Here is a 26,766-nt window from a genome sequence, read left to right on the forward strand (position 1 = left end):
AAAAACATCCCCACAGCATGATGCTGCCACCACCATGCTTCACCGTAGAGATGGTGCCAGGTTTTACTCCAGACGTGACGCTTGGCATTCAGGCCAAAGAGTTCAATCTTGGTTTCATCAGACCAGATAATCTTGTTTCTTATGGTCTGAGAGTCCTTTAGGCGCCTTTTGGCAAACTCCAAGCGGGCTGTCATGTGCCTTTTACTGAGGAGTGTCTTCTGTCTGGCCGCTCTACCATAAAGGCCTGATTGGTGGAGTGCTGCAGAAATGGTTGTCCTTCTGGAATATTCTCCCATCTCCACAGAGGAATACTGGAGCTCTGTCAGTGTGACCATCGTGTTCTTGGTCACCTCCCTGACCAAGGCCCTTCTCCCCCAATTACTCAGTTTGGCCGGGCGGCCAGCTCTAGGAAGTCTTGGTGGTTCCAAACTTCTTCCATTTAACAATGATGGAGGCCACTGTGTTCTTTGGGGACCTTCAATGCTGCAGAAATGTTTTGGTACCCTTCTCCAGATCTGTGCCTCGACACAATCCTGTCTCGGAGCTCTAAGATTTTTTTTGCTCTGACATGCACTGTCAGCTATGGGACCTTATATAGACAGCTGTGTGGCTTTCCAAATCATGTCCAATCAATTTAATTTACCACAGGTGGACCCCAATCAAGTTGTAGAAACATATCAAGGGTGATCAATGGAAACAGGATGCACCTGAGCTCAATTTCCAGTCTCATAGCAAATGGTCTCAATACTTATGTAAATATGTTTTTTTCTTAAATATTTAAAAACATGTTTTCACTTTATCGTTATGGGGTATTGTGTGTAGATTGATGAGGAAACAAATTATTTTAATCCATTTTAGAATAAGGCTGTAATGTAACAAAATGTGGGAAAGGGGAAGGGGTCCGAATACTTTCCGGATGAACTGTACATACCTCTTTTCTGAATGTGAAACTCTAACCCTAAAACAGAGTATGTTTTGTGTGAAATGGGTGTCGAATTACCGAAGGCAAAGTTAATCAGCTCCAAAATGGAACCTCTTTAATTAGAGACAAAGGCTGAACCTCCCCTCTGATTTACTGAGAGAGCCAGACTACAGGCTACAGATGTAGGGTCTTAATTTGATCACCCTGTTGCAGGATTTTACATTTTAAATGTGTAGTGTATTTGAGGTTTAAAAAGTTTGTGATTTCCACTTTGAAATTTCAGACTTGATGTTCCCCTACGAAAAATATATAAACTCTTTAATTAATTATCATCCACATCATCCACATCATCCAGTACATTAATTATCATCCACATTATAATTCACGTTTCCTGTTGCTGCAGGATTATTCTCTTGCTGTAGCAAACTGTCTCAAATTAAGATCCTATATCTGTGTAATACCTTTAGATTAATGAAATCGTCAATGGAGACGACATCGGTTCCACTGGATTGGTTTCTGATGAGTGTAGGGAACACTTAACTATTAAAGAGAAAATTTACAGGATGCACTTATTGCATTCAGATTATCTCTGTGTGTGTGTGTGTGTGTGTGTGTGTGTGTGTGTGTGTGTGTGTGTGTGTTTGGGTGTCCGTGTGTATGAAGAGAGATACCCAAATCAGTGAGCCCTGTCCTTCGGTCTGTCCATCAGGTGGAGAAGCGGCTGGAGCTGGTTAAGCAGGTGTCCCACAGCACCCACAAGAAGCTGACTGCCTGTCTGCAGGGCCAACAGGGGGTGGATGTGGAGAAAAGGTCTGTCAGATCGCCCTCGGTGAGTCTGCCTGTCTGCCTGTATTTTCCCTGTTCCTTCTTGTAATGCTGACATTGAGATTATACATTTCCAGGGGAGTGTTACATGTTATCCTGTTCAATTTCCTGTGTAGAAAAAGCTGCCCCTTACAACGCTGGCGCAATGCCTGGTGGAGGGAGCTGCAGTGTTGGGCGACGACTCACTATTGGGGTGAGGACACGCATGCACACTCACACACAAACAGTAATTCACGCACACACACAGTAATCTCCTTAATTACCGATTGATCATCTGCCACATCTGTCACAGGATGTATTAAAGAGGGATGATCCATGATCAACAGCAGAGTAAACGATCAGCCATCAGCTCATTTCAATAGCATATGACACTTTTTATGCATTATTGTGATAGCACATACGGTAATGATTTGAAGTGACACAAGGGCTTGTTCTGGTTTGAGTTCTGATTGGCTATGCGCCGCTTTCTCTGGCCTCTCATTGGCCGGTTGCAGGAAGATGCTAAAACTGTGTGGCGAGACACAGGAGAAGATGGCTCAAGAGCTCATCCTGTTTGAGTTCACCATTGACAGAGACGTGGTGGAACCCCTGTACGAACTAGCCGAGGTACAGTAGACCAGAGCAACCATGATCTTTACCACAGTCAGAGAGAGTACACCACCTCAAATTTACCACACCTACAAAGCTATTGCACAAGCTGGAGAACAGAATTATTGTAATTGATAAAATGATGATCAGTTTAACAGGCAAGTAAAGCGCCTCTGACATTGCAGTGTCTGTCTCCGTTCAATCTCTCACACTACAGAACAAACCAGAGTAAAGAGTATTTGTTTTATTGTGATGTGATTTCCCTCAGGTGGAAATCCCCAACATCCAGAAACAAAGGAAACAATTAGCAAAACTGGTTCTGGACATGGATTCGGCACGCACAAGGTAAGAGCTGCTCACTGACACTGCCTGAGTCTGTCTGTGTGCGTTTCAAGGTGTCTCTGTGTGTGTGAAAATGGTGCGTGATTTTGCTGTGTGTCCAGACAGGAAGAAACTCAACCCCCTGTGAAGGGATCTCGTTACAGCGTTTCACGTGAATGTCATTGTTGGATTGCCCGTACTGTACAGTGAGGATCTAGGCATGGCTACATTCTCCACCCCTACCATGGACAAGTGGGGAGGATAGAGAGTGAGCGAGAGGAAGGCAGGCAGGCAGACAGACAGACAGACAGACAGACAGACAGACAGACAGACAGACAGACAGACAGACAGACAGACAGACAGACAGACAGACAGACAGACAGACNAGACAGACAGACAGACAGACAGACAGACAGACAGACAGACAGACAGACAGACAGACAGACAGACAGACAGACAGACAGACAGACAGACAGACAGAAAGACAGACAGAGACAGGTGGACGAATGGACAGACACAGAAGTCAACAAGTTTTGGGACGCAGCGGGTGTCTATATGTTTGCATAGGATGTGTAACCCCCCCCCCCCGGTTCTCCCTCCATCCATCAGGTTCCACCAGTCCTCCAAATCGGGTATGTCCAGCAACGTGCAGCCAGGGGCCAAGGGCGAGCACCTCAGGGAAGAGATGGAAGAGGCAGCCAATCGAATGGAGATCTGTCGAGTCAGTCCACATCTCCTTTTTTCTCGCTCACGTCCTCTTTCTCACTTGCCTCAAGATGTTTTCTCTGAAATCTCTCTTTGTTTTCTGAAGTTAAACTTTTGTATTTTTCCAGGATCAATTATCAGCAGACATGTACAATTTTGTGGCCAAAGAAATCGACTATGCAAGCTACTTTCAGGCAGTAAGTACTCTAATCTCTAATCACGCTCACTACTGTATGTCTTCATTGAGGTATAGCTTGAACATACACTAATCTCTCTCCCTCTCTTTTTCTTTCTCGCTCTCTCCCTCTCTCTCCCTCTCCCTCCCTCTCCATCTCTCTCTCCCTCTCTCTCCCTCTCTCTCTCTCCCTCTCCCTCTCCATCTCTCTCTCTGTCTCTAGTTGATAGAGGTGCAGGCACAGTACCACAGGAAGTCGTTAGAGCTCCTCCAGAATATTCTGCCTCAGATCAAAGCCCACCAGGGTGAGTCTGTCTGCCCAGCGCCCAGCGCCCACCCAGCCCTCACTCATTATTACACACATACAGTATTATACCATCTCTTTCCAACTTCAACCCTGCAGTAGGAGCATTGGTGCACATCTTCTCTATATTCATCAGGGTTGGGGTCAATACCATTTCAATTCAGTCAGTTCTGAAGATACATTGATTTTTTTTATTTTTTATGAAGTGAAGACGTTTCAATTCATGAATGGAATTTCTATTAACTCCCTGAATTGCTGTAGTTTAAATGGAACTGAACCCAACCCTGATATTCATAGCTACTGTATGCTATTAGTTTCCTTTTGACATATCCATCATTATAGGAACCAAGGGCGTATATCAAGTAAGTTAAAGTCAACAGGGGCTGCACCGAGGCTCTAGTGTATTTGAGGTAATGGCATGCCTTAGTAATAACCTGATTAACCTGCTGACTGTGTAACCTTGGTGCTGTGTGTGTGTGTGTTGGGGTTGACAGAGACCTGGGTGGAGAAGCCGTGCTATGGGAAACCCTTAGAGGAGCACCTAGCCCTCAGCGGGCGGGACATTGCCTTTCCTATCGAAGCCTGTGTCACCATGCTGCTGGAGTGTGGCATGCAGGAAGAGGTCGGTGTGTATTCCACCCTATCGCTATGTTTTCCCGTTACCAAGTGACAACGTACTGATTAGCCTAACCTCCTGTGTTCCTGTCCCATTCCAGGGCCTGTTCAGAGTGGCGCCGTCTGCGTCCAAACTGAAGAAGCTCAAGGCGTCTCTAGACTGCGGGGTGATGGACGTACAGGAGTATTCTGTAGACCCTCACGCCATCGCAGGTGAATTGGCAACCCCCCCCCCCCCCCCCCCCCCCCCCCCCCCCCCCCCCCCCCCCCCCCCCCCCCCCCCCCCAAACACCCCTCTCCCTGTCACTCTGCATCTGTTACCATGCCAACTGATATGGTCACGGAAACCTTCCCCTAGTCTGTTTGGGTTATCAAGGGCTCCCTGTCAACCTACGAACAACTTAGGTCTTATGCACAGCCTTGTTGTGATCCTGGCTGTGCCAGAATCTGAATATACGAGCATGTGAATAGAAACCTGAGTGAGCCTTGGAAAATAATTATCTCTGAATCCTCTTCCATGTTTATTTCTAATGATTCCATGTTAAACAGGCTGATACGCAGAGCCTGCACCAAAAGGAAAGCTAATTTGCGACCCTCTCCTGAGGTTAGAGTAGTGTCAAGGTGGATTCACGTCACCCAGTCCAAACACATCAGAATCAAGTCAACACAGCTAATAAAAGATGCTCCCTGCAGGGCTTCAAAGTGCTCTGCATTGAATGTGATTATCTAGTAGTGCAAATAGACACACACACAGGTGTGCCTGCACACACATATACACTGCACACACATATACACACAGAAGAGTGACACAGCTGTTGTGGTTTCCTCCGCACCGTCAAAATGCGAGGGATACTAGGACGTCCTGGTTCATTCATCCCATACAACACATGAGAAATAGTTACAGTAGAGATACACACTCTCTCCTTCCCCCTATTTCTCCTTCTTTCTGTGTCTGGCAGTGTTTTCTGATGCGTTTCATCTTTTGGCACCGCTGTCTTTAGGCCTAAACAGTAACTGTATAATCCTTCTTACTTTCTTATTTTATCTCTCCCTCTCATTTTCAGCACACACCCTCCCAGTCCTCTCGCTTTATCCCTCTTTCTCTCACTCACCCTCCTCTTGTCTCATCCCGACAGGTGCTTTGAAATCCTACCTACGGGAACTCCCTGAGCCACTGATGACCTTTGAACTTTACGACGAATGGATTCAAGCTTCCAAGTCAGTATCTGCTTATAATGATGCCGGAATTAGTTGATGTTTATTCATTGTGTTGGATTCGTACGCCATGCTGGTCATTTTTTTTATTCACTTTAAAAGGATGAGATCATTGGAAAGGGAGTTTCTCTTTTACACTGAGTTGTTATTTTGTGGTTCGTCTGGCAGCATTCAAGACCAAGACAAGAGACTCCAAGCCCTCCTCACAGCCTGCGAGAAACTACCCCTGGCCAACGGCAACAACTTCAAGTGAGTCGCCATCTTTGTTTCGCTCTTTCGCTCTCCTCTGTCCCGCATCCATTTCACTCTGGTCTTTCCTGGACTTGCCTGACCATTCAATTATTTCAGTTTCCATCACCTTTCACCGTTTTTATCCCTCACTGCTCTTTTCACATCAGCAGAGGCATTTAACCGAGGAATCATAGCTTTCAAGCAGCCAGTACTGGGTGTTTTTTTGTATTTTTTTTATATCAAAAGGAGAAGTGGGAGTGGGGGAGTGTAAGAAAGGTGAAATAGAATCAAAAGGCTGACAGACTGCAGTGCATGTCAGTGTCTTCATTGAATCTCACAAATAGGCTTATCTTTAGGTTGTCTTCTTTTGCGAAACACCTGTCAAAGCTGTCCTTATCATAGCCCAATTGAAAAGAGCTGCCTGGGGTTCTGTCTGAGCAATCTGTTCATTTTAGGATGAGCACGAAAACCTCAATCTCTGTGATTCAGAGATTTGTCAGCCAATGCGGTATACAGTACATGACTATGTATAGTTAGTTGAAAATATAAATGTATATTTAGTTCACTGTTTATTTGTTTTCTTTCAGGTATTTAATCAAATTCCTCGCCAAGTTGGATGACTACCAGGACGAAAATAAAATGACCCCTGGGAATATTGCAATTGTCTTGGGCCCCAACCTGCTGTGGACAACGCAGGAAGGGTAGGACTTAACCTCTCTCTACCACACCATACCTTTTTAAAAGCAATGCCTGGTCATTGGTTGCGACTTAAAGAGAAAAATACTCCTTAGTCATTTCCATATATCTTTAACCTTTATATCTCTTGACTTTTATCGTCATGTTAATGGTCAGTTCTCGAACATCATGAAAATGCAGAAAACTGTCCAAATTAAATAATACTCATATCTCAAGGTTCAAGTTAATCATTTCCAGTACAGTTATATCCCTCTCCATCAAACTAAACTATCTCCTTCATATCTCTTCCTCTCTCTCCCTCCAGGAACATTACAGAGATGATGACCACTGTGTCCCTGCAGATCGTAGGCATCATTGAGCCCATCATCCAGCACGCTGACTGGTTCTTCCCTGGAGGTGAGGGAAACACAGTGTCTGTTCAGCCTCTATCAGGCACAACCGCCTCGATCATCCATTAGGGGTTAATACCATTGCTTTATTATCCTTGTATCGCCCTCTGCAAGGGAGCAAGTGGAGTCGAGCGTCAGCTCTCACAGACACAGTATGACAGCCAGTCACCGACCTTAGGAGACATTATTCACAATTTTAAGAGTCAGTTCTTATAACAGGATACCTGTGAATTGTCACAAAAGTAATCGCCTGACCTATCTCCTTCCTCTCTCTCAGAGATTGAGTTTAATGTCACAGGAAACTATGGCAGCCCAGTCCACACCAATCACAACGCCAACTACAGCTCCATGCCGTCTCCGGATATGGACCATTCAGATCGCAAGCACAATGATCAGAGCCGACGTCCACTCAGTGTGGCCACCGATAATATGATGCTGGAGTTCTATAAGAAGGATGGGTAAGAAGATCCAACTCTTGTTGCCCCATATCTTACCCTATCTTACCATATCTTACCCTATCTTACCCTCCACATCGCTCCCAAATCCTCTCTGTCTCTGAAGTCAACTACCTAACTGCTTGTCTTCCCTCCTTGTCCTCGCTGAAAACTATTTTCTGGAACATGAACCATACCACTGAGCACACACTGGTTGAATCAACTTGTGTCCACTTAATTTCAATTAAATTACGTTGAACCAACGTGGAATAGACATTGAATTGACATCTGTGCCCAATGGGATTGGACATCAAATATTATTATTGATATTATTGGTTATTACAGCACAGTTCAGAATAAAGGATTTGCATGAGCAATGGGTAATGGCTTGGTTGACTAGCAACGTATTTTTGTGTTTTGTGAAGATGTATGGCATAGCAGATCTGGATTTAAATACTATTTAAGGTATTTCAATAATTTTCACATACATTTCAAATAAGTATTTTGATAAGTAGTTGAATATTTGAAAATGTATTTGGAAGTTCACTTAGAAAGTATTGCTATGTATTTGAAAATACTCAAATACACAGAAAAGGTTTTTTTCAAATACAGATATTTAAGTACTCCCATGCATTTGAACCCAGGTCTGTTTGGTCCTAGGGATATTTGACATGTATTTGGAAGTTTCAAGTTTCAAATAATATTTACGGGAATTTGTTTTAAAAATACTGTCACGCTGGTATAAATGATTTGGGAGACAGGCGCAGGAATGCGTATTTTTTTATTTTATTAAGCCCCAAATTATGGCGTGCCGTGTAAAGGCACGGGGACGAAGACCAAACAAACACGTGAAAAAAACACAGGGTAGAAACCCAAACAAAAGAGCGAGGAGTACCTCGAATAAATAACACATGCACACAATGATTAACGCACGGGACGAGACCCGTAATCATCTGCGCAATCCACAAGGGCACGAAAGCCCAAAACACACAGCACAGGTACTCACACGCACCAACGGACATTGTAAAAATAATCAACAGGACACTGGTAAACCAAGGACACCCTTATACAATTACTAATCACTGGGAATAGGGGCCAGGTGTGCGTAATGAAAGTTCCGGAGGGATCCATGACAAATACTCTTAAATACTTCAAATAGAAGTAGTTGATTCTGCCAAATTATTTGAAAATACTCAAATACACAGAAAATAAGTATTTCAAATACACATACTTAAATAAGCATGTATTTGAACCCAGATATGTGCCATAGAAATGGCATAATGTCATCTTTCTATGTGAATAGTTTTTCTTCATAAGATCATACATGGCTGTATAGTCTTTTTAAGTGAGCTAAGTAAAAATTTTGTCTGGGTATGAGAATGGCGGAGAGAATATCACAGAATTGTTCTTCATCTCAGGTGAGAGAGAGAGAGATAACTAGTGAGATAGAGAGAGAGATGTGCACTGTAAGAGATAGGCAGTCAGAGAGCAGGGAGCTCAGAGAAAGAGGTTGGTCCGTGGTGATGAGTGGTGCTGTAAGCAGTTCTTGTGCTCTGTGGAGGATTAGTTTCAAGTCAATCATTTTCTCACTCTCTCTTTTCAAATGACCTCTCTGTCTTATCGGTCCCTGTCAGCAGAGCAGACCGTCTGAGCCCCTCAGCTCTGGGACCACACAATAATCCCAGCTAATTAAACATGTCCAGGACTGCATAGGGACCAATCAATAGAGCTCTGCTCTCATTAGAAACACCCACCCCTTCAGATAGAGCAGGATCAGGTCAAGGAGCATTCTGCTCCTTAGTACAAGCTGACACCAATGAGGAAGTAGCATTCCCAGTTTTGATTCCTTTTCTTTTGTGTCCATATTCAAGTCCATGAAGGCAGGTTGATACCTCTGTTATGGTCTTCATTCATTCGGGGCCTTTCTCCAAAGCACTATGGGTGATGTGTCATGCCATGTCCTTGACCGTGTCTTTGTGTGTGCGATTGTCATTGATTGAAAAAATATCTGAATACTACGTAGCCTTTAGCTATCCATAGTTGTACTTGCTCTTTTTATAGTAAACGAGTACATTAACCACTGCTGCAAGTTACTTCCTATATTTTGGTGTTATTTTGGGGTATTTTTACATCCGTGGGGAAATGTTGCCCTAATTAGCTCTAAACGAAGTGATAATTGGCTCACCGGTAGGACATGCTTGGAGCTCTTTTGGGAAGGACCATCTTCACCCCTCAAATCCCTCTCCTCATTACTCTCAGCATGACTTCCATCCCCCACAACCCTCTGCAATCCAAACCTGAAGGCTCGACCTGCTGCTTCTCCATCTTGGATCCAACCTCTGACCGACTGCTCCTGCAGTTGCTTTGATTTAGTGTTGCTGTGAATCAGTTAATGGAGTTTCTCATGATCCTTACCCTTTATTGTGATGTTTTTGTCCTACCAAGCAGCGTTAGGAAAATTCAAAGGTACTGTACTTACTCTTCCTCCTGCCTGTATCTCCTCTCTGTTCACTCTTGTCTGAACTGCCTGTGGAGAGAATGCCTCTCTCTGTCATCATTTGTCTGTCAGTATTCCAGTCACAATTATTCTCTCGTCCGGACACACTTCTAATCGTATAGTTCAATGCTCCTTACAGAGTGCTGCTGACAGACAGTGCTGCCAAATAAGTTCCCGTGTGAACAATGTTCTCACACTGTGTGTGGTTTGTTTGCTTCAAATGCATTTTTTTTGCGATGTCTGGTGTCAGATGTACTCCTCTGATTGCTTGACAAGTACAACCGACAATAACAGTTTCAAATAGTTGTTTGTCACACAGAGACCAACCATACAGACACCCTCACTGTGACACATTATTACAAAGGTTTCCTTTCCCTAGTGTTTCTACTACATATAGTACAGTAAAGACTGTGCTGACAATTGTGAGGACTCCAGGATAAGGCTCCCTGAGGTGACCTCTGACCCCTGACCACTGTCTTTGATTGGCTGTGCGTCTCTGTCCCACTGCAGCATGGGGGTCAGGGTGATGGACACTTCTTGGGTGTCGCGCAGGGGCTCGTCGTCAGCGCGTAAAAGCTCCTCCACGCCCCTAGGTGTACAGCCCCCCCTCCCGCCCTCAGACGCTCTCATACCTGAGCAGTGGGAGGTCTCTGCGTCCCCCTCCCCAACCCCTCCTCCCGCTAGCAGTGACCGTGCCAGGTAAGGCTGTCCATTTCCCACACTCCTCGCGTCCTGAAACTGACCCCGACACGGCGTTGTTGTATTTTTTCAGTCTGTTGACGTCTTCTAATTCTCTTTCCCACGTATCATCTTCATCTTTCTGTGAACCGAAGCCCCTCACACCTGTTGCATGTGTTCTCAAACTTGATTTGACCTCGTGACCTCCTGTGATGTTGTTTTGGTTGTTGTTGTCCTTTAGTCTGATCTTCAGAGTTTCTAGAACCCTTGAAGTTCTTTTTGTGCTTGGTTTTGTTTCATATCCAGGTTGTACCAGAGAGTCATTTTTTTATCCATTACCCATAAAATTGTGAAAATGTGTACCTCATCTCAAAAGTAGCTTGCCAATGCAGCATGTTTTTCATTTCCATCCATCAGAACAGGTTTCATTAACACTGCTCATGTAAGATTGCAAATAGAGTTTTTCTTGTATTTGTCAAACAGTTTACTAGTTTCAAAACGTGAATGCTGGCCTAAATGAAGGTTTTTCATTTGCTCTTTTCTTTTACCTTTTTTATTTGCGTTCTCCTTAGACCTCTCCCCTCCCCCTCTTAACGCGACTCTGTTCAACTTTGGTTGACTAATCCCTTCCCAGATACAAAAACCAGCACTTGTTCTCCTTCACCCTACATGAACTGCGGTGGTTATTGAGTGCTCACAAATATGACAGAATGGCCCACTGGACTTGTGGGCTTTTCATTCCACTACAAGAACGTGACAATATTGGCCTCTCCCTGACTTAGAACAATTCAATACCCTGTGACATCATAAAAATTTGTATCATTGCAGCTCAGATGACGCGTCGGACTCCTGTTATGCCTACCCTTCCCCGGAAGAGGAGAGGCCCCCTCCCCCTTACCCCTCTTCCTCCTCTTGCTACCCGCCTCTTCACCATTTCTACCCCCGAGCACCGCAGTGTGCGCGCCCTGTCGCCCCCGGTCCAGAGTCCGTTTCCCCTGGGCCCTCGCCCCCACCTCCCCCCCGCTGGTCTTGCTACCCACACCCCTCTCCCCCACCTCCCCCCCCCTCCGCTTTCCCCCCCCACCTCCCCCCTATCAACTCTAACCCCAAGCCCTGCTCCCTGCACCTCCCAAAACAGAGCTCCCTGCACCTCCCCAAACAGAGCTCCCTGGCCGAAGCTCCGCATGCGCCCCCACTGTTAGAAACTAACGTCTCCCCTCTCTACATCAAAACCCCCCTCGTGCTAACCCGACACGACTCGTCCCTCGGTCCCCACCCCCCTAACCTCCCCCTGTCCGCATCTCCTCCGTGGGCCGCCTGTGCCTGTAGCCGAGAGAGAGGAGCCAAGCTGACTAGGTAAATACTACGTCACATCGCCCTGCCCATTCCCAGAGATGGACACAAACTCAGTCTCCGTAACACACACAGGCCTGAGTGGCTCATAATGGCAAAATGAGAGAGGGAAATTAGGAAACAAAGGGGAGAGTGAGAGAGAGGGAGCTCCCTCCAAAGTGCCAACATCCTGTTTTATACATTTTGTTCATTTTCTCGCTTTTGTCCTCAATTTCATGTTTCAAAGGGATATTCCTCCCATCATGGAACTTTTCTATTGGATCATTCTAGTACCAAACTCTCCTTATTTTATGCAATCCATAACATTCCATGTTGCCAGGAAATTCTGGAGGATGTTGCAACAAAGAATATTAAAAACTCTCAGAGATAGCAGAACATAGTGGCCGTTAATTTGTCATTTTAAAGGGACCCAGCTGGCCTTGGATGATAGTTGATTAGTTATGTTTCTGAATATGAATTGGATAAAGAGTGACTAAGTGAAAAATATGGATGGGCTGGCATGATTCCTATCCGATCATTGGCCTTCATCGGAATGGGGTCTTTTACATCAACAGCTGTTAGGGATGCCTCATTTGCATAGCTCCACCCTAACTTCAAATCTCTCCAGTCCCGGTCACCCATCCTCATCTGCTGTCAGTGGGCGGGGGGATTTGGAGCTGGGAGAGCTGTCACTCACATCCTATTATAAACTGGTTAGGTTTTGACCTTCAAGCTCTCTACCCATTGGCATTCTGTGTGCATRGTGCCATAAAAGGCAAGAAAAAAATCCATTAAGCCTACTGGCTTGGGCTTGGATTTTTAGTGGGGGCTTTAGCTACACTGCCATATAGCTAGTAGTATACTTGCAGTAGTGAAAGTTGTCAGTGGTCACTCAGATTATATTATATAGATGTCATGACATGTGCAGAAATAAGGTCAATATGTTGAACCTGATTTGCAATTGTTAGCTACATGTGGAAGATTGAGGCCATCTACCCTCAAACTGACAGGTAGTGAACACACACACACACACACACACACACACACACACACACACACACACGACCTGAAGAAGATGTTATGAAGATTACATATTGTTGTTCATATCCCTTTGTCTTCCCCAGTACTCTGAAGAACAATGAGCTGTCTCCAGTGATTGGACAGAAGGGCTTCCAGGGAACGGCACCCTCTGGTGGGCTGTCACAGCACTCTTCTGAACATAGCCCTCACACCCTGAGAAGAGGTACTGATGGAAGAAGGTTTTGTGTGTGTGTGTGTGTCTGTGTGTGTGTGCGTGCGAGGGTGCGTGCATGTGTGCGTGCGTATGCATGTGAGAGAGACTGTGCTATGTACAAAGCAGCCAGAGTGTTTTGTTTTGGCTGGTCACCTCTCAATTACAATCTGTGTTGCTTTTCTCTCACACTTGGCATTCTGTCTGGTCTCTCCACAGCTAAAAAGCTGGCCCCCATCCCACCTAAGCACTATTCTCAGTCTGGGGGAATGTCTGACCAGTCCACAGGTCAGCCCTCTCCAGTCAGCCTGTCCCCCACCCCTCCTAGTACCCCTTCCCCGTATGGCTTTGGCTACCCTCAGGGCTACGCCACCATCGGCTCACCGGGACAGGCCCAGACCGCCACCCCCTCTCTCTCCTCCCCTCCCTCGCTAGCCGGCACCCTCACCAAGGCTAGGCCCACTCCCAAGCCTCCCAGGCAGAGGCCCAGCCTGCCCCCACCGCAGCCCCCCAGCACCCCTGGCTCCAGCCCCCAACCTCTTGAGCACGGTGGCGGCCTTCTGGATGGATTGTCTCCTGGAGAGAGCATGTCCACAGGTAAACGCTTCAATGGAGTTTCAACACCCTAGGAGCCCGCCCATACACTCTCTTCTCTGGTATAGGTGGAATATCTCACTCTCCAGTGTGCCTGCCAGAGTATTAATATGGTTTCTGCAAATGGAATTATTTTGTGTAGTTTGTTAAACTGATAATACTTTTAACCCTTTCATCTGTGTTAAACTGTGGGGAACTCACACAAAAAAAGGTAAGAAGGTAAAAATATTTTAATCTCTTATCTTGTTCTTCCATTTTTTCAATATTTTTTTTCGACTCCTATTATTGTGTGCCTACAGCGGTATGAGGCGAGTGGTTCAATATGGTCTAAATGTGAGAGGGCCTTTTAGGGTAAGCAGGAGTTCCAGTACTGTACTAAAGCCTCACCCTCCCATCCCTCCAAACAACCAACCGTCCGCCATTCTGGCTCACTGTGGAGCTGCATGGCTCCAGCTTTCTGTATATCAGAGGAGGCTGATGGGAGGAGCTATAGGTGGATAGGCTCATTGTAATGGCTGGAATGGAATCAATGGAACGGAGTCCAACATGTTGTTTCCATGTGTTTGAAGTGTTTGGTACCATTCCATTGATTCCATTCCAGCCATTACAATGAGCCTGTCTTCCTATAGCTCCTCCCACCAGCCTCCTCTGCTGTGTATATATACCTGTATACATGACTTCTCATATGTATATAGCTATATATCTCTGCTGTGTTCAGTCCACCACTAACCCATTTTGTTGGCCTTTGCATGGTGGCTGAGACTGGCGCGATGCATGGCTTGTGGATGTGTCTGAAAGACCGTCCACTGACTCCACTTCACACAGAAGATTGGCGTAATTTTGCTATCCCAAGAAGCTTTCTTTACTGTTTTCTCCCCGAAACCATGGCACATCCCACCTCTGTCCTGTCCGGTGCCAGCTGCCCCTTTGCTTACACACTGCACAGCCCCCCCCCCCCCGTATGCCACACCCACTGCTGTTCTAGAATTATTCCACTTTCTGTTTCCCAGTCACTGGTTGTTATCCATTTCAGTGTTACACAATGGATGTCATCATTCTCACACGACTGTGAGTTCAAAGACAAAGTAATGACAAGGATGAATGTTTGTGGTGACTGCACTGGATACTGTTGGGGAATTGTCTCTTCGCATCCATTTTGCAGCATTACAAACCTACCCGAACCACTATGTCTGCTAGAAAAGTTGGCGTTACATTACTAACTGACCTGCCTCTTATCTGTCAGTAATTCTCTAGAAACACGGATCGTTTTTGAGGATGTGTGTGTAAAACAATAGCTTGGGCTTATGCTGACCTCCGTGCTGTGTACAACACATCATTCAGCATTGCCTTAATCATGTCTAGAATGGCCTTTTCTAAGCAACCACTAACAGTTATTTTCTATGTCTCTCTCTTATTTTCTTCTCTCTTGTCTCTTCTCGTCTCGTGTCGATCTTTGACTGCCCAGACTCTTTCTGCAACCTGGATATCCCCATCATTAACGTAGAACTGGATGGCATCTTTGATGAGCCCAAGATGGCCACCTACAGGAACTCAGTGGCGGTGGTCCGGCCAACCCCTAAGGCCGAGTCAGAGGAAGAGTCTGAGAGCACGGTACTATGACATCACAAGTTTCCACGCCCAGCCCTAACTATTCCAACCTGTCTCCAGGACCCATTCTCTGACCTTTGACCCAATGGGGACTCACTCCAGACCTCACCTCCACCCATAGAGACCAAGTACCAGGCTCAGCCCTGTAAATCAAAGTCCTTCTACAAAAAAATGTAATAGACATGAATACAGAAAATACCTATATCCACATCCAGAGGGTTTCTGGCTGAGACAATGGAGGTAGAAACTTTTGATTCAGAGAAAGGGAACGAATGCTAGGTTTTTATGTTGACTAGATTCCATTGATTCTATCTGGGGTGCATTCATTTTTAAGGATTTATTTGAAACAATTTTGTTTATTTGTCTTTTATTTTTGCCTTATTTGAGTCATTTGCAATATTGCCTTTAACTTACAAGACATGAAAACAAGTTGCTTGGTGGAATGGGTTCTCCTCTTGTGAGTGCAGTAGGAAAGGAAGGGGACAGGATATCTCTGATTTCTGTCACCAAGGCTATATCATTCCTTTTGACGCCTAAACCCATTCTTGTACTCTTGAGTTCCCTGGCATTCTGGCAACCCCTTGTTCCGTCCTGGCTGAACGTGTACGTGTGTTTGTGAATTGTGTGATGTGTTTGGAAACGTTTCTGCATCATTGAGTGGCGAGTTCTGCCATAGTCTGTGAATATAATGGTACTGCACGACCAGTTTGAGCTTGAATTCACAATCACATTCTTCAAAGGGGGGTTTAAGATTACATTTGGCTGTTAGAGGGGAAGTTAAATCAGGATAATATATTATTGACTATTTAAAATGACGGTTTATACTGTACATTTCAGAGTATATGATATTAACAGAGATACAGGAGTTATTATATGAGTCATATAATATAAGAATTCAACCATAGATATACAGATATTCTACTGTATATAGAACTATAAATARGGTATACAGATATTATATAGTCTAGCATGTACTTGACTGTACATTATCATAGGAGAGGCTTGGAGCTCAGTGGGAGAAATCTGCATGTCTATGTTGTAGTAGAGGGAATAGAGCATAGAAACAGAATAAACAGAATACTTATAAATGGATTGCTGAATAGTGAGTATGAGTGGACTTTGCAGGGTGGGACTACAGATGTAGGATCTTAATTTGATCACCCTGTTGCAGGAGAACTTTCCTTCAATGTAGGAATTTCTTTAACTTGAAGTGTATTTGAGGTATTAAAAGGCTTCTGAAGTTTGTCATTTCCACTTTGAAATTTCAGACTTGATTTTCTCTTACGAAAAATGTATCAACCCCTACAAAAACGTCCATTAGTTATAATCCACATAATAATTGACATTTCCTGTTGCTGCCGGATTTTTTTCCTGCTGTAGCAAACTGGCTCAAATTAACACCCTTTGTCTGTATACCTCCTCTCRGTGGTCTCTGTAACTCTGTTCATGAGCGCCCTGAGACTTCTCTGGCAAGAGCCTGTCACTGGGAAGCCGGCTCAGCTGTTTGAAAGCAAATATTGGAAACTCTTCTGAGAGTGAGTGTGTATATGGGTGCAGTTCTGTGCCTGTGTGTATGGGTGTTATCCGGAATATAGGTACATTTCTTCTGGTGCTAGAATATATGTTTATATTCTATCATGCAGCGAACGAGAATAGGCTCTCATTGAAAGTATACAGAGGTTTCTGTTTCAGTCCCCCACCACACAATAAAAAAAAAACAATACTTTCATGATGAGGAATGTGAAGTATTTCTTATTGTGATGAAAGTATTTACTGTATACCGATGATTACGGTGCAGAGGAGTTGGATTGACATCCACAACACAAAAGACCAATGGTCCAATCTGTTTATCCGGTGCTGGGGTTCAAAGGTGAGGCGCCCGCCCATGACCTATACAAACCTATGACTTTTTCTCCTTAGAAATGTTCCATCCATAACACTGATTATTGCCTGGAAGCCACAACAAACGCTGCTCTTTCATGCTCTTATGTTCAAGTGCTATATATTTTATCCATCACAACACTATTGTAAATACTGACGCCTCTGTATATGTGTGTGTATATAAAACAGGGGGAGAGGATAAAATATATATATTAAGATAAGAAAAATATAAATATTGACTGAAAGTATTTATATATTGACATGTCTGTGTTGTTCTGGTCCTGACCACAATATTGCCAGATTCACACTTAACGAAATGCAGTAAGCTTTGCACGGTTATCAGCCGCAAGCTTTAAATAGTACCATATAACACGGACATAGATTAAAGGTTAAATCTATTTTCTAGGATTGTTATTGCAAAGTCATCAGCCTGGAGCTTAATAATACAGTATGTCTGAATYGAAAGTGCTGCATCACTGTGTGTCTCCTCTAGTCTACAGCCTGACCAGTAGAGCTATTGTAAGGGATGTATTTGTGATTGTCAATAGGTAAGTAAAAAGGGGACCACCATCCCTCGAGGCAAAAAACGGTTGAGTCAACCTAGTTATTCCAACCTTACAGTACAGAGAATATTCCCCAGTGTAGAAGACAAATATCCCTCCTCTGAAAGCAATATAGTTCAACGCAATGCTGAGTAGACAGTTCCAGAAGAAAAATGTTGAATTTCAAAATGAATAAAGAAAGTGCAATTACAGTATTTGTGAACAGAGAAACAGAGAAACCTCAAAGATGAAGAGGGTCCCACTCTCTTTAAAATGATTTGATGTTTTTTACAGTTTATATTGATGTTTTATTGCTTTTGTCTTTTGTATCATTACTTGCAACAAATGCCAACCATGGCATATGATTTTGAGGATTCAAAAAATTATAAAATTGACAAAATTGCATTAACATTTTTGAAGGCTGTTCTTACAATTTGTATGTGTTGAAGAGAATGTTCAGTTATGTGTCAATCTGGACMTCTGTCTGTGGTGATAATGTGCTGTTCTGTTGCTGTTCTGTAAAAGGGGTTGTCTTCTTTTTATGAAGTGATGGTTTGTACATATTTATTGAACACACAACTTTATTAAAAGCAGAAATCCTGTCTACCAAGGGCAGTTGTTGGTAGGAGAGATTCCTCAGACTATTTCCACTAGCACAGTTTTTCTAAGCATGTCTGTTGAGTTACTGTAAGAGAAAAGGCCTTTTTTAAATGAATAGGTGGAATGTACTGGTGACTATTTGGACTGTTTGCCTCAGGTTGTTTTTAGGGGGAAATCTCTGTGTTGTGGATGTAGTTTTAACAGGGTGGACAGATGTTTGGTAGTGATGTGAATAGGCTTGGGGGTTATGACTAGACATTGTCCCATGTGTGAAAATCAGCAGCATGCTTTTTCATCATGCTTGTGAAATCTGTCTTATCTTTGGTCCTATTTACCCGTGCTTGTCATATTTATTTTTACATGTGAAAAGAAAAAGGGCCTTGCAACGCAGGTAGAATTATTCAGTTCCGCCCTATGATCAGTTTATCAGTCCACAGTTCCTGTTTTGCATTTTTGTTGAGCTCCAACTTTCCATCCAGTCAATCAACTATTCACTAAGCAGAGTCACATAAATATATGAAGTACTGTACATCTAGAAGCATGGCTTAATAATTGCTAAACATAATGACTTAATACAACTCGGAGACAATATAGCATCTAACTTTGAGCTTTTTTTGCCTAATGAGTCAGGACAGAATGACAGTGAAACTGAATGGATGACTGGCAGTGTATTTCTTTTTGTCTGTAAACATTGAGTTATTTTCTGAGGATAGCCTTATATGGGCATAAATCAATCCCATTATCCATCAGATGAAAAAACCCTCCTGCTTCATATTAGGCAAAACAAAGATACACCTTTTTTGTTGGCCAATCAGCCAAGCCTGAATAAATGTGGGATAAAAGACACCTGGTTTGCCTCTATGAACATTTGTAAGTTATGACACTGTGGTGCATGCAGCTATTGTTTGGTAAGCAAGTACCTTTTAATTAATCTTTTTGCATAGTTTATGTTCAAGTAATAAATTAACACAAGGGGGCCAAAATAAAATGGAAGGTTGATGCTCCAGAGACATTGTTTGTAGATATAAAGGCCCTACAGTACTATGTCAAACTGCAGTGACATTGGGGACACTGAAATAAAGAGAGGGGACATACTCCCTCCCAGTCACAGAGTGGAACAACTACTGTGGACATGTCCTGTAAGATCAAAAACAATGCTCATCAGAATGTTGAAACTATTAAAAAATGTTTTTGTTTTTTTAAATGTGTATTTAATCATGCCTTATTGTGAGTATGGTGTGGGTGTGACAGTATATACACAGGAAAGAAAAGACATCCAATGCCAGTTCACATTCAATAAAATATTTATGAAATATTTGCAATATACAACCAAACCTACCCTGCAGTCCCTGTGTATTTTAACACTATATCAAACAATGTATCTTGTTATGTAGTATCCATTGTTGGAGCAAGGACAATTATTTAGAGTTGAATGTTTCACACAGTTCAGATTAATGGCAGTTCTCAATAACACATACAAATAACCAGGCATGAACCTTGAAAACAGATTGAGTAGGGAGCACATTCAAATGCCTAGTTGTATCACATCAGAAGTCAGAATTCACATCGAAGTTGCTCAGGTGGAGGCCAAGTACGCTCTGTGGAAATAATATCAAACATGTAAATCATCCTAACTGACAGTGTCCACAAAATAAATCCCAATATCAAAGCCTACATGCAGAGACCTTTGGCAAGGACAAGAACACGAGACAAAGACAAGGAATAAGATTCAAATGCACAGCAACACCTCAAGATCCCTTGCGTACAAAGGAATATACTGTGCCGGAATCAAAATATCCTTCATTCAGAGAGATACAATCCATTCAAAGTCATGCAGATCCAATTTGAGATGATGCATGCAATGTTATTCTCTGGGTTCAAACCACGTGCATTGATTTCATGCTGACAGACCCATACCTTTGACCTTTTGGCCAAACACTAAACTGTAGTTAGCTGACTGCTTCCAAACACGTGCCCTTTAAACAAATCACAGAACATACAGCATGTGGCAATGTTTAGATATCAAAGTTATCAGTTATCGTGAACTATATAACAATCTGAGAACCATTGATTTTCACAGACAATTTGTTCAATTAATTAATGTACTGGAACTTCAATTCACTTCTCAAATTGACTGAACTGAAATGGAGTTAACCCCAGCCCTGTTGATGAGTGATTAAAGTCCTGCTCACCAGAGTCCATGAGGATGTGGAGAGGGGTGTGGTAGGCCTGCAGGTACTGCTGGGGGCTCAGAAATTCTCCTCTGGACAGGAGCTGAACCAGGATATCCTGGGGGACTATCATCTCTGGCACTTCATCCAAAACAGAGCCCGGGGGCATCTTTGACCCCTGTACAAATACATAGAGAGATGATAGAGGGGCCAAAAATAATGGTCTGTCAGAAATGAGAGATTCCACTTATGGTATCTAGAGTAGGAAACATTTAATTCAAAAATAGCAGGTGGATCTTCCTTTAAATGAGCCCAGGATATGATAAGTCTCTGTAGTCTAACCGATGCTAATGATGACACACCTTGGTGGCTTTGAGGAGGTGATTCCCCAGCTTGAGCAGCATAGACAGGGCGGTGCTGACCAGTGTGTCTGTGTCCTCCTCCTCCTCCTCTGGCCCGTCTCTACTCAGCATCCCACCCACCCTGGCCTGCACATTCAGCACCTTGTAGCTCCACTGCTGGAACAACCTGCTGGGAAGGTCATGTGACATCACCAGGACCCTGGGTGCCTCGATCAGGACACTGTATGACGATGATAGGGACCATGACAACATCAAGACAGCATGTCAAGCAATGTTTATGTCTGGGTTTTAGTCAGCTATATTGAGGCTGGAATGCACATGCTTGACCAGTGGTGGAAAAGTACCCAATTGTCATACTTGAGTAAAAGTAATAGAAAAGGACTCAAGTAAAAGTGAAAGTCACCCAGTAAAATACTACTTGAGTAAAAGTCTAAAAGTATTTGGTTTTAAATATACTTAAGCATCAAAAGTAAATGTAATTTCTAAAATATACTTAAGAATCAAAAATAAAAGTAAAAATAATTTCAAATGTATTATATTAAGCAAACCAGACGGCAAGATTTTCTTGTTTTTGTAGTTTACGCATAGCCAGGGGCACACTCCAACATTCAGACATAATTTACAAACAAAGCATTTGTTTTTAGTGAGTCCGCCAGATCAGATGCAGTAGGGATGACCAGGATATTTTCTCTTTAAGTGCGTGAATTGAACAATTTTCCTAAGCATTAAAAATGTAACGAGTACTTTTGGGTGTCAGGGAAAATGTATGGTGTAGAAAGTACATTATTTTCTTTAGGGATGTAGTGGAGTAAAAGTAAAAGTTGTCAAAAATATAAATAGTAAAGTAAAGTACAGTTACCACAAAAAACTACTTCAGTAGTACTTTAAAGTATTTTTACTTAAGTACTTTACACCACTGTGCATAACCCTCGGAACTTAGTAGCAGAAGAGGTAAAACTATGATATATTGATTCAAATCTGCATAGTAAGATACTCTACCAGTGTGGCCGTTCCTGCATGTCCCTCAGATCCTGCAGCAGAGACACAAGAACCTCGCTGGAGGACTAGCAGAGAAACAAAGAGCATGGTCATTAATGAAAATACCATATCATTATGCTAATCAATAGAAAGATGAGCAATGAAGGTTCACCTCTTATTAAAGTAATTGGCTGAGACTAGTGCCTTGTCGCTGCATTGACGGGGGATATTGACAGATTTGTATATATTATATGAGTTTCATTAATAGGTGTTACTGGTTAATCTTGTTTACCTCAATGACATGAAGCATGCAGGTTGGGTACAGCAAAAGCAGGCCTGTGATAGCGTCACCTTGGTAATACCTCTGCAAGCGCTGGTTCAGTTCTTCGTAGTGTACTGTACAACCAAAGGAGAAAGAATGTACGGTTACTTGATTAACCCCGGTTCACTGATAACAGAGTGAGGTATCTCACTACTGGAAACGCCTTGGTTTGCATGAATAAGCTTTATTGCATCCAATATATTGTATAAGGATCGCCCCATAATGTCCTTCCTTCTCACTCACAGACCTAGGTGTGTCAGACAGAAAGTGGCCCATAACAAAATACTTGTTCAAATAACCCCAACTAAGGAGCATCCTAAAGTAAAGTAACTTTTTCTGTGAAGAGTATTTGTAGAGGAAGTATGTCCCAACATCATACGTTCATAAACACATCATCAAATCAAATCAAATGTTATTTGTCACACGCGCCGAATACAACAGGTGCAGACCTTACAGTGAAATGCTTACTTACAAGCCCTTAACCATCAATGCTTTAAGAAGTTAAGATGCAAAATAAAAAATAGATAAGTAAAAAATAGAAAATTAAAGTAATATAATTAAACAGCAGCAGTAAAATAACAAGCAAGGCTATATACAGGGGGTACCGGTACAGAGTCAATGTGCGGGGCACCGGTTAGTCGAGGTAATTGAGGTAATATGTACATGTAGGTAGAGTTAAAGTGACTGGAAAGCATTTTGAACGTTGATTTTGATTTGACCTATCAGCTATAAACAAAATCATGCTCCGTAGGAGAAAGAGAAACCTGAGTCAGTGTACAGGAAGGACCTCTATCAGTGAAATAGTGATGCCTTGTAATCCGCCCTGGAATGCACAATAGCTCTTAAATGTGTTCTACAGTAATGTTTGGCTGACCTCCCAGGTCTTTCCTGTCTGCGAGTTGCTGGGGGAGGCTGGCGACGACTATCAACCGGTGTAACAGGAACTTCTGGAGAGACAGAGAAGAAGGGTATTAAGCTATCTGATGAGTGAGAGAACAGGTATCAAGAATAGACAAATAGCAGTAGGCCTATTGGCCCCACTTAAATAGTTAAGGCTACAAGCCTACCTAACTCTGGATGAGGTGGGTTAGGTTGGGATAGTGATAAGTAAACAAATGTGTTGCTCTTCGGTTGTGTGTGTATGTTATTTTGTCTCGACTGAATAAATAAACGATACATAAAAAATACAAATAAAATAATAATGAAAGCAAACCAGCGACCCACTGACCAATCACACAAACAATCAATCAAAGACATAAGCGACCACTTATGTCGCTTATAGCTGGAGCCGGCCCTGCCTATCCTTCCAGGACACTCTTTATACAGTACAAGCTGTTCAAATCATATCGTTTACATTGCAGTACATTGCAAACAATGTGGACTCTTAGATAAATAAGTAAAGCATTGAACTTGACTCTTGAATATTGTTCCTTTAGCCCTCCCAGACAATGAACTACACAAACCATCTCCTCTTGAGGATTAAAAAGCCGTCTTTGCTTCATATGGCAGTGAAACAAGCTAGTCCCAACATCTTCCTCCTTCTTTTGGTCAAGACTTAGTAGCTGGCTGGATGCCTCCATTTCTTCTCTCTTTCTCTCTCTGTCTGTCTCTCTCTCAGTCAAGTACTGACTGGGGCAGCAGCAGCAGATAGCCCTCCCTTTGTGTTTACCACTTGCATGGTATATCCTGGATACCTACTGTTCCCCCTAGTGCAATAAAGCCAATCCTTCTTCGCTCAGCTGCAGTACGCAAGACTGCCAACAGATCCACTGATAACAGACCCAGCCCTATTTGTAAGGGGATGCTCGTACGTAGTAGAATGAGGGAGAAGGCAGGTCCTTCTCGGCCACACACACACACACACACACACACACACACACACACACACACACACACACACACACACACACACACACACACACACACACACACACACACACACACACACACACACACACACACACACACACACACCACAGTCACCCCACCCACCGCTCCTACAGTACACTCCACGACACTACCCGCCTATGCTTGGGTACCTTATTTACTCTCTGGAATGCCAGTTGAAGAGGATAAGTCTCTATGACAACGAAACATTCTCCTCTTGTAGTAGAAGGTCCCATTTGAATATGAAATAGGGCCTCATTTGAATGTGAAAGAGGGCCACATAACCAGGCCACACCATAAACACCACAGTGGCAGTTTCACAACACAGGGTACAGGGAGTATTCCAGGTTTGCTTGTTAAAAAATGACTTGCATTGTTATTGCAGGCACCCAGACATCATATCACAGAGATATCTAATAATAAACACATGTTCACACCACTCAATCTATAGGCCTAGGGCTACGGATCACAACTGTGGTGTTATGAGTTGGCATGGAGATCACCCATTTCATGCACTGAGAAGTTTATTTTTCTAGCACTGCAGCACAAAGTGCCAGCACAAACCTTTCTAACGGTCCTGTGGGACTCTTCCAGCTTTGCAAGCAGCGACATTCTGTCTTCAAAGGCGGAGTTCCAGATGGTAAAGGGCGCATTATCAACTTCGTGCGACCTGGAAGCCATTACTGACAATGGATGTTTGGAAGTGTTACTAAGCAACAAATGTGGGGACTGGAATGAGGGGGGAGCAGGGAAAGACTCGGGTTATGCACCTGTGTGTGAGCTGGATTCAAGACAGGTGACTTACCTTCTAGTAAAGCCTTTAATAAAGCCGTAAAAATAAAGTCTATAATAAACAGACGTGTCCAGTTATTAAGTTAGCTAAATGTTTCCCCCTAGAATGTTATTCAAGAATAGGAGAGTATGACTAGATCACACCCAAAAATCTACCAATTTATTCATCACTCAACAACAATATGATCCTAGTTCGAGATAGCCTGGCAAATGTTTCTTTGTACATTCTCAGTCAAATACTGTAAGCATTATCATTTTAAAAACGTGTATTTGAAAACGTATATTGCAGCTTTAAACCACCAGATGACGCTAACACAAAGGTCCACCAATTTTGATGCGCTTGCTCTGCTCATCACGTGCGTGTCTTGCCCTTGTGTAGGCTGCGCGTGAATCACAGCATCAACAGTTTCCTCCAAGCACAGAACCACCAGGCGGGACGACTACGTTGGACTGAAAACCATCGAAAGGGGGCGAGACATCGAATGGAAATGTTCAGGTACATTGCAACATGTACTTATCAAATTGTGTATAATGTTGACGCGATGTATCATTGTCTTTATTTGAGTAAAATGCATGAAAATACAATTCCTTTGAATTGATGGGGGTAGTTAGCTAGCTAACGTAACGCTAGCTAGCTAGCTAGCCAAGCGACGCCCGGTGTACCCGAGCTGAGCGGCCACCCATGTTTGACAGCTGACGGTTTGGTTTTGACAGTTAATTTAGGCGTATCTTGTAACTAATGACAGTAAGCTAAATGGCAATGGTCCCCGAGCTACATTATTTGCGATAGATATTTAGATAACGATAGTTTATAATATCTTAGTTTGAGGGCCAAGGGGCCAGGCTTGAAAACTGAAGACCCTCAAGCAAGGATGATATTCACTGAAACTTGGCTAGAAATACTCAATAATAGTAGTTAAGTTTGATAGCTACGTTACAACAACATATTTGACTGATATAACGTTATTCACCATATAGCCAATTATTTACCAATATTCTGCACCACATTTTGTGATATCATTTTTGCCAATGAGGAGAATTTCTCCTTTCAGTATAATGGCAATCTTGTCAGGTAATGCGTGCAGGGTTGCCAGGTTTAGTTAAAATTTCCAGGGCAATTGCAACTCAAAACCTGCCCCCAAGACTTTAAAACTAGCAACAAGAGGGGAAAAATGTAGTCCTAAAAACTAGATATGAGTGACCTCTGGTTCATTTAGCTATCCCTATGGAAAATAATAGGGTTTTGGAATAAAAGCTGAAAATAAGGTCTGAGGTTAACTCATTAACTAATTTATATGTTTTGTTCTATAATAGCAGTCAGTTAACATGACCTTTATGAATTATGAAGCCTTTGTGCTTCTTTTTTCATTAAATAAATGCTTAAAAATTCACAAAAAGTTGCGTTAGCTGATGAAGATTATCAAATAGAACAAAACATTATGTTTTCCACCGACCTTATTTTTGGCGTTAATCCAAAAACCCTACAAAAATGCCATTCACTTTCCCCATAGGCTTTATTCAATGAACCATGGCGGAGTTAGTGCCTACAAAAAGACGCCTTTACTGTTTCTCTCTACGACATGAGGGAGAAGTATGTAGCTAGCTGGTGCTGTTCGTTGTTCTTACATCACTTGTGATGGCGTGCGCAAGTGCTGGCGTTGCTCTCCACTCACTCACTCAGCTCAACACACACACACACACACACACACACACAACACACCACACACACACCACACACACACACACACACACACCCTCCGGTCCTCCTCATCACTCACTAACTCTTACTCAGCAACAGCCTGCCTCACTGCCTGGTAGTCAGTAGCAGCAGCAAGGTAAACAGATCTCTCTCTAACACCAACCAAAACCGA

At 43.1% G+C, this 26,766-nt stretch overlaps 4 protein-coding genes across 14 annotated transcripts in view; 3 read left to right on the top strand and 1 right to left on the bottom strand.

Annotated features, from left to right (window-relative positions):
* Positions 1-19,591, top strand: part of LOC111977504 (rho GTPase-activating protein 44) — a 69,009-nt gene extending 49,418 nt beyond the window's left edge. Inside the window, exons 3-22 of one of the 3 annotated variants that reach the window (XM_024006941.2) lie at positions 1,632-1,751; positions 1,864-1,940; positions 2,242-2,353; positions 2,604-2,680; positions 3,266-3,377; positions 3,490-3,558; positions 3,760-3,841; positions 4,335-4,462; positions 4,557-4,668; positions 5,592-5,673; positions 5,839-5,919; positions 6,489-6,602; positions 6,902-6,993; positions 7,264-7,444; positions 9,866-9,886; positions 10,428-10,616; positions 13,052-13,170; positions 13,378-13,755; positions 14,052-14,103; positions 15,218-15,307. In XM_024006941.2, coding sequence (XP_023862709.1) covers positions 1,632-1,751; positions 1,864-1,940; positions 2,242-2,353; positions 2,604-2,680; positions 3,266-3,377; positions 3,490-3,558; positions 3,760-3,841; positions 4,335-4,462; positions 4,557-4,668; positions 5,592-5,673; positions 5,839-5,919; positions 6,489-6,602; positions 6,902-6,993; positions 7,264-7,444; positions 9,866-9,886; positions 10,428-10,616; positions 13,052-13,170; positions 13,378-13,755; positions 14,052-14,059 — 2,154 coding nt within the window. In that variant the 3' untranslated portion in view covers positions 14,060-14,103; positions 15,218-15,307. Of the gene's footprint in view, positions 1-1,631; positions 1,752-1,863; positions 1,941-2,241; positions 2,354-2,603; positions 2,681-3,265; positions 3,378-3,489; positions 3,559-3,759; positions 3,842-4,334; positions 4,463-4,556; positions 4,669-5,591; positions 5,674-5,838; positions 5,920-6,488; positions 6,603-6,901; positions 6,994-7,263; positions 7,445-9,865; positions 9,887-10,427; positions 10,617-13,051; positions 13,171-13,377; positions 13,756-14,051; positions 14,104-15,217 lie in introns of all 3 variants that reach the window. The other 2 variants (XM_024006940.2, XM_024006943.2) reach the window with 2 other exon arrangements.
* On the top strand, positions 11,413-13,002 carry LOC139029093 (uncharacterized; the record flags this gene model as incomplete). Its single annotated transcript, XM_070448186.1, has 1 exon — positions 11,413-13,002. A coding segment is annotated over one exon (543 nt), but the record flags the coding sequence as incomplete, so codon positions are not given.
* Positions 19,592-19,669: 78 nt separating the features above from the next.
* tex47 (testis expressed 47) lies at positions 19,670-24,810 on the bottom strand. 3 transcript variants are annotated; one of them, XM_024006946.2, is made up of 8 exons: positions 23,680-23,998; positions 23,091-23,163; positions 22,187-22,290; positions 21,916-21,980; positions 20,917-21,136; positions 20,576-20,732; positions 20,301-20,359; positions 19,670-19,981 (listed from the first exon to the last, which is right to left on the bottom strand). In XM_024006946.2, exons 1-7 carry the CDS (start codon positions 23,794-23,796, stop codon positions 20,322-20,324), a joined length of 774 nt encoding a protein of 257 aa, XP_023862714.1. In that variant the 5' UTR covers positions 23,797-23,998; the 3' UTR covers positions 19,670-19,981; positions 20,301-20,321. The 3 variants fall into 3 exon arrangements, with proteins under 3 accessions (XP_023862714.1, XP_023862713.1, XP_023862712.1); XM_024006945.2 differs by lacking the exons at positions 20,301-20,359; positions 23,680-23,998 and adding an exon at positions 24,668-24,810; XM_024006944.2 differs by lacking the exon at positions 20,301-20,359 and having other exon boundaries at positions 23,680-23,997.
* Positions 24,811-25,281: 471 nt separating this feature from the next.
* Positions 25,282-26,766, top strand: part of ndel1a (nudE neurodevelopment protein 1-like 1a) — a 32,225-nt gene continuing 30,740 nt past the window's right edge. For all 7 annotated transcript variants that reach the window (XM_024006947.2, XM_024006948.2, XM_024006950.2 and 4 more), the window contains exon 1: positions 25,282-25,391. The gene's annotated coding sequence lies outside the window, so the exon portion shown is untranslated. The remainder of the gene's footprint in view (positions 25,392-26,766) is intronic.

Source organism: Salvelinus sp. IW2-2015, linkage group LG18 (genome assembly GCF_002910315.2).
Source record: "Salvelinus sp. IW2-2015 linkage group LG18, ASM291031v2, whole genome shotgun sequence".
Taxonomy (NCBI): Eukaryota; Metazoa; Chordata; class Actinopteri; order Salmoniformes; family Salmonidae; genus Salvelinus; species Salvelinus sp. IW2-2015.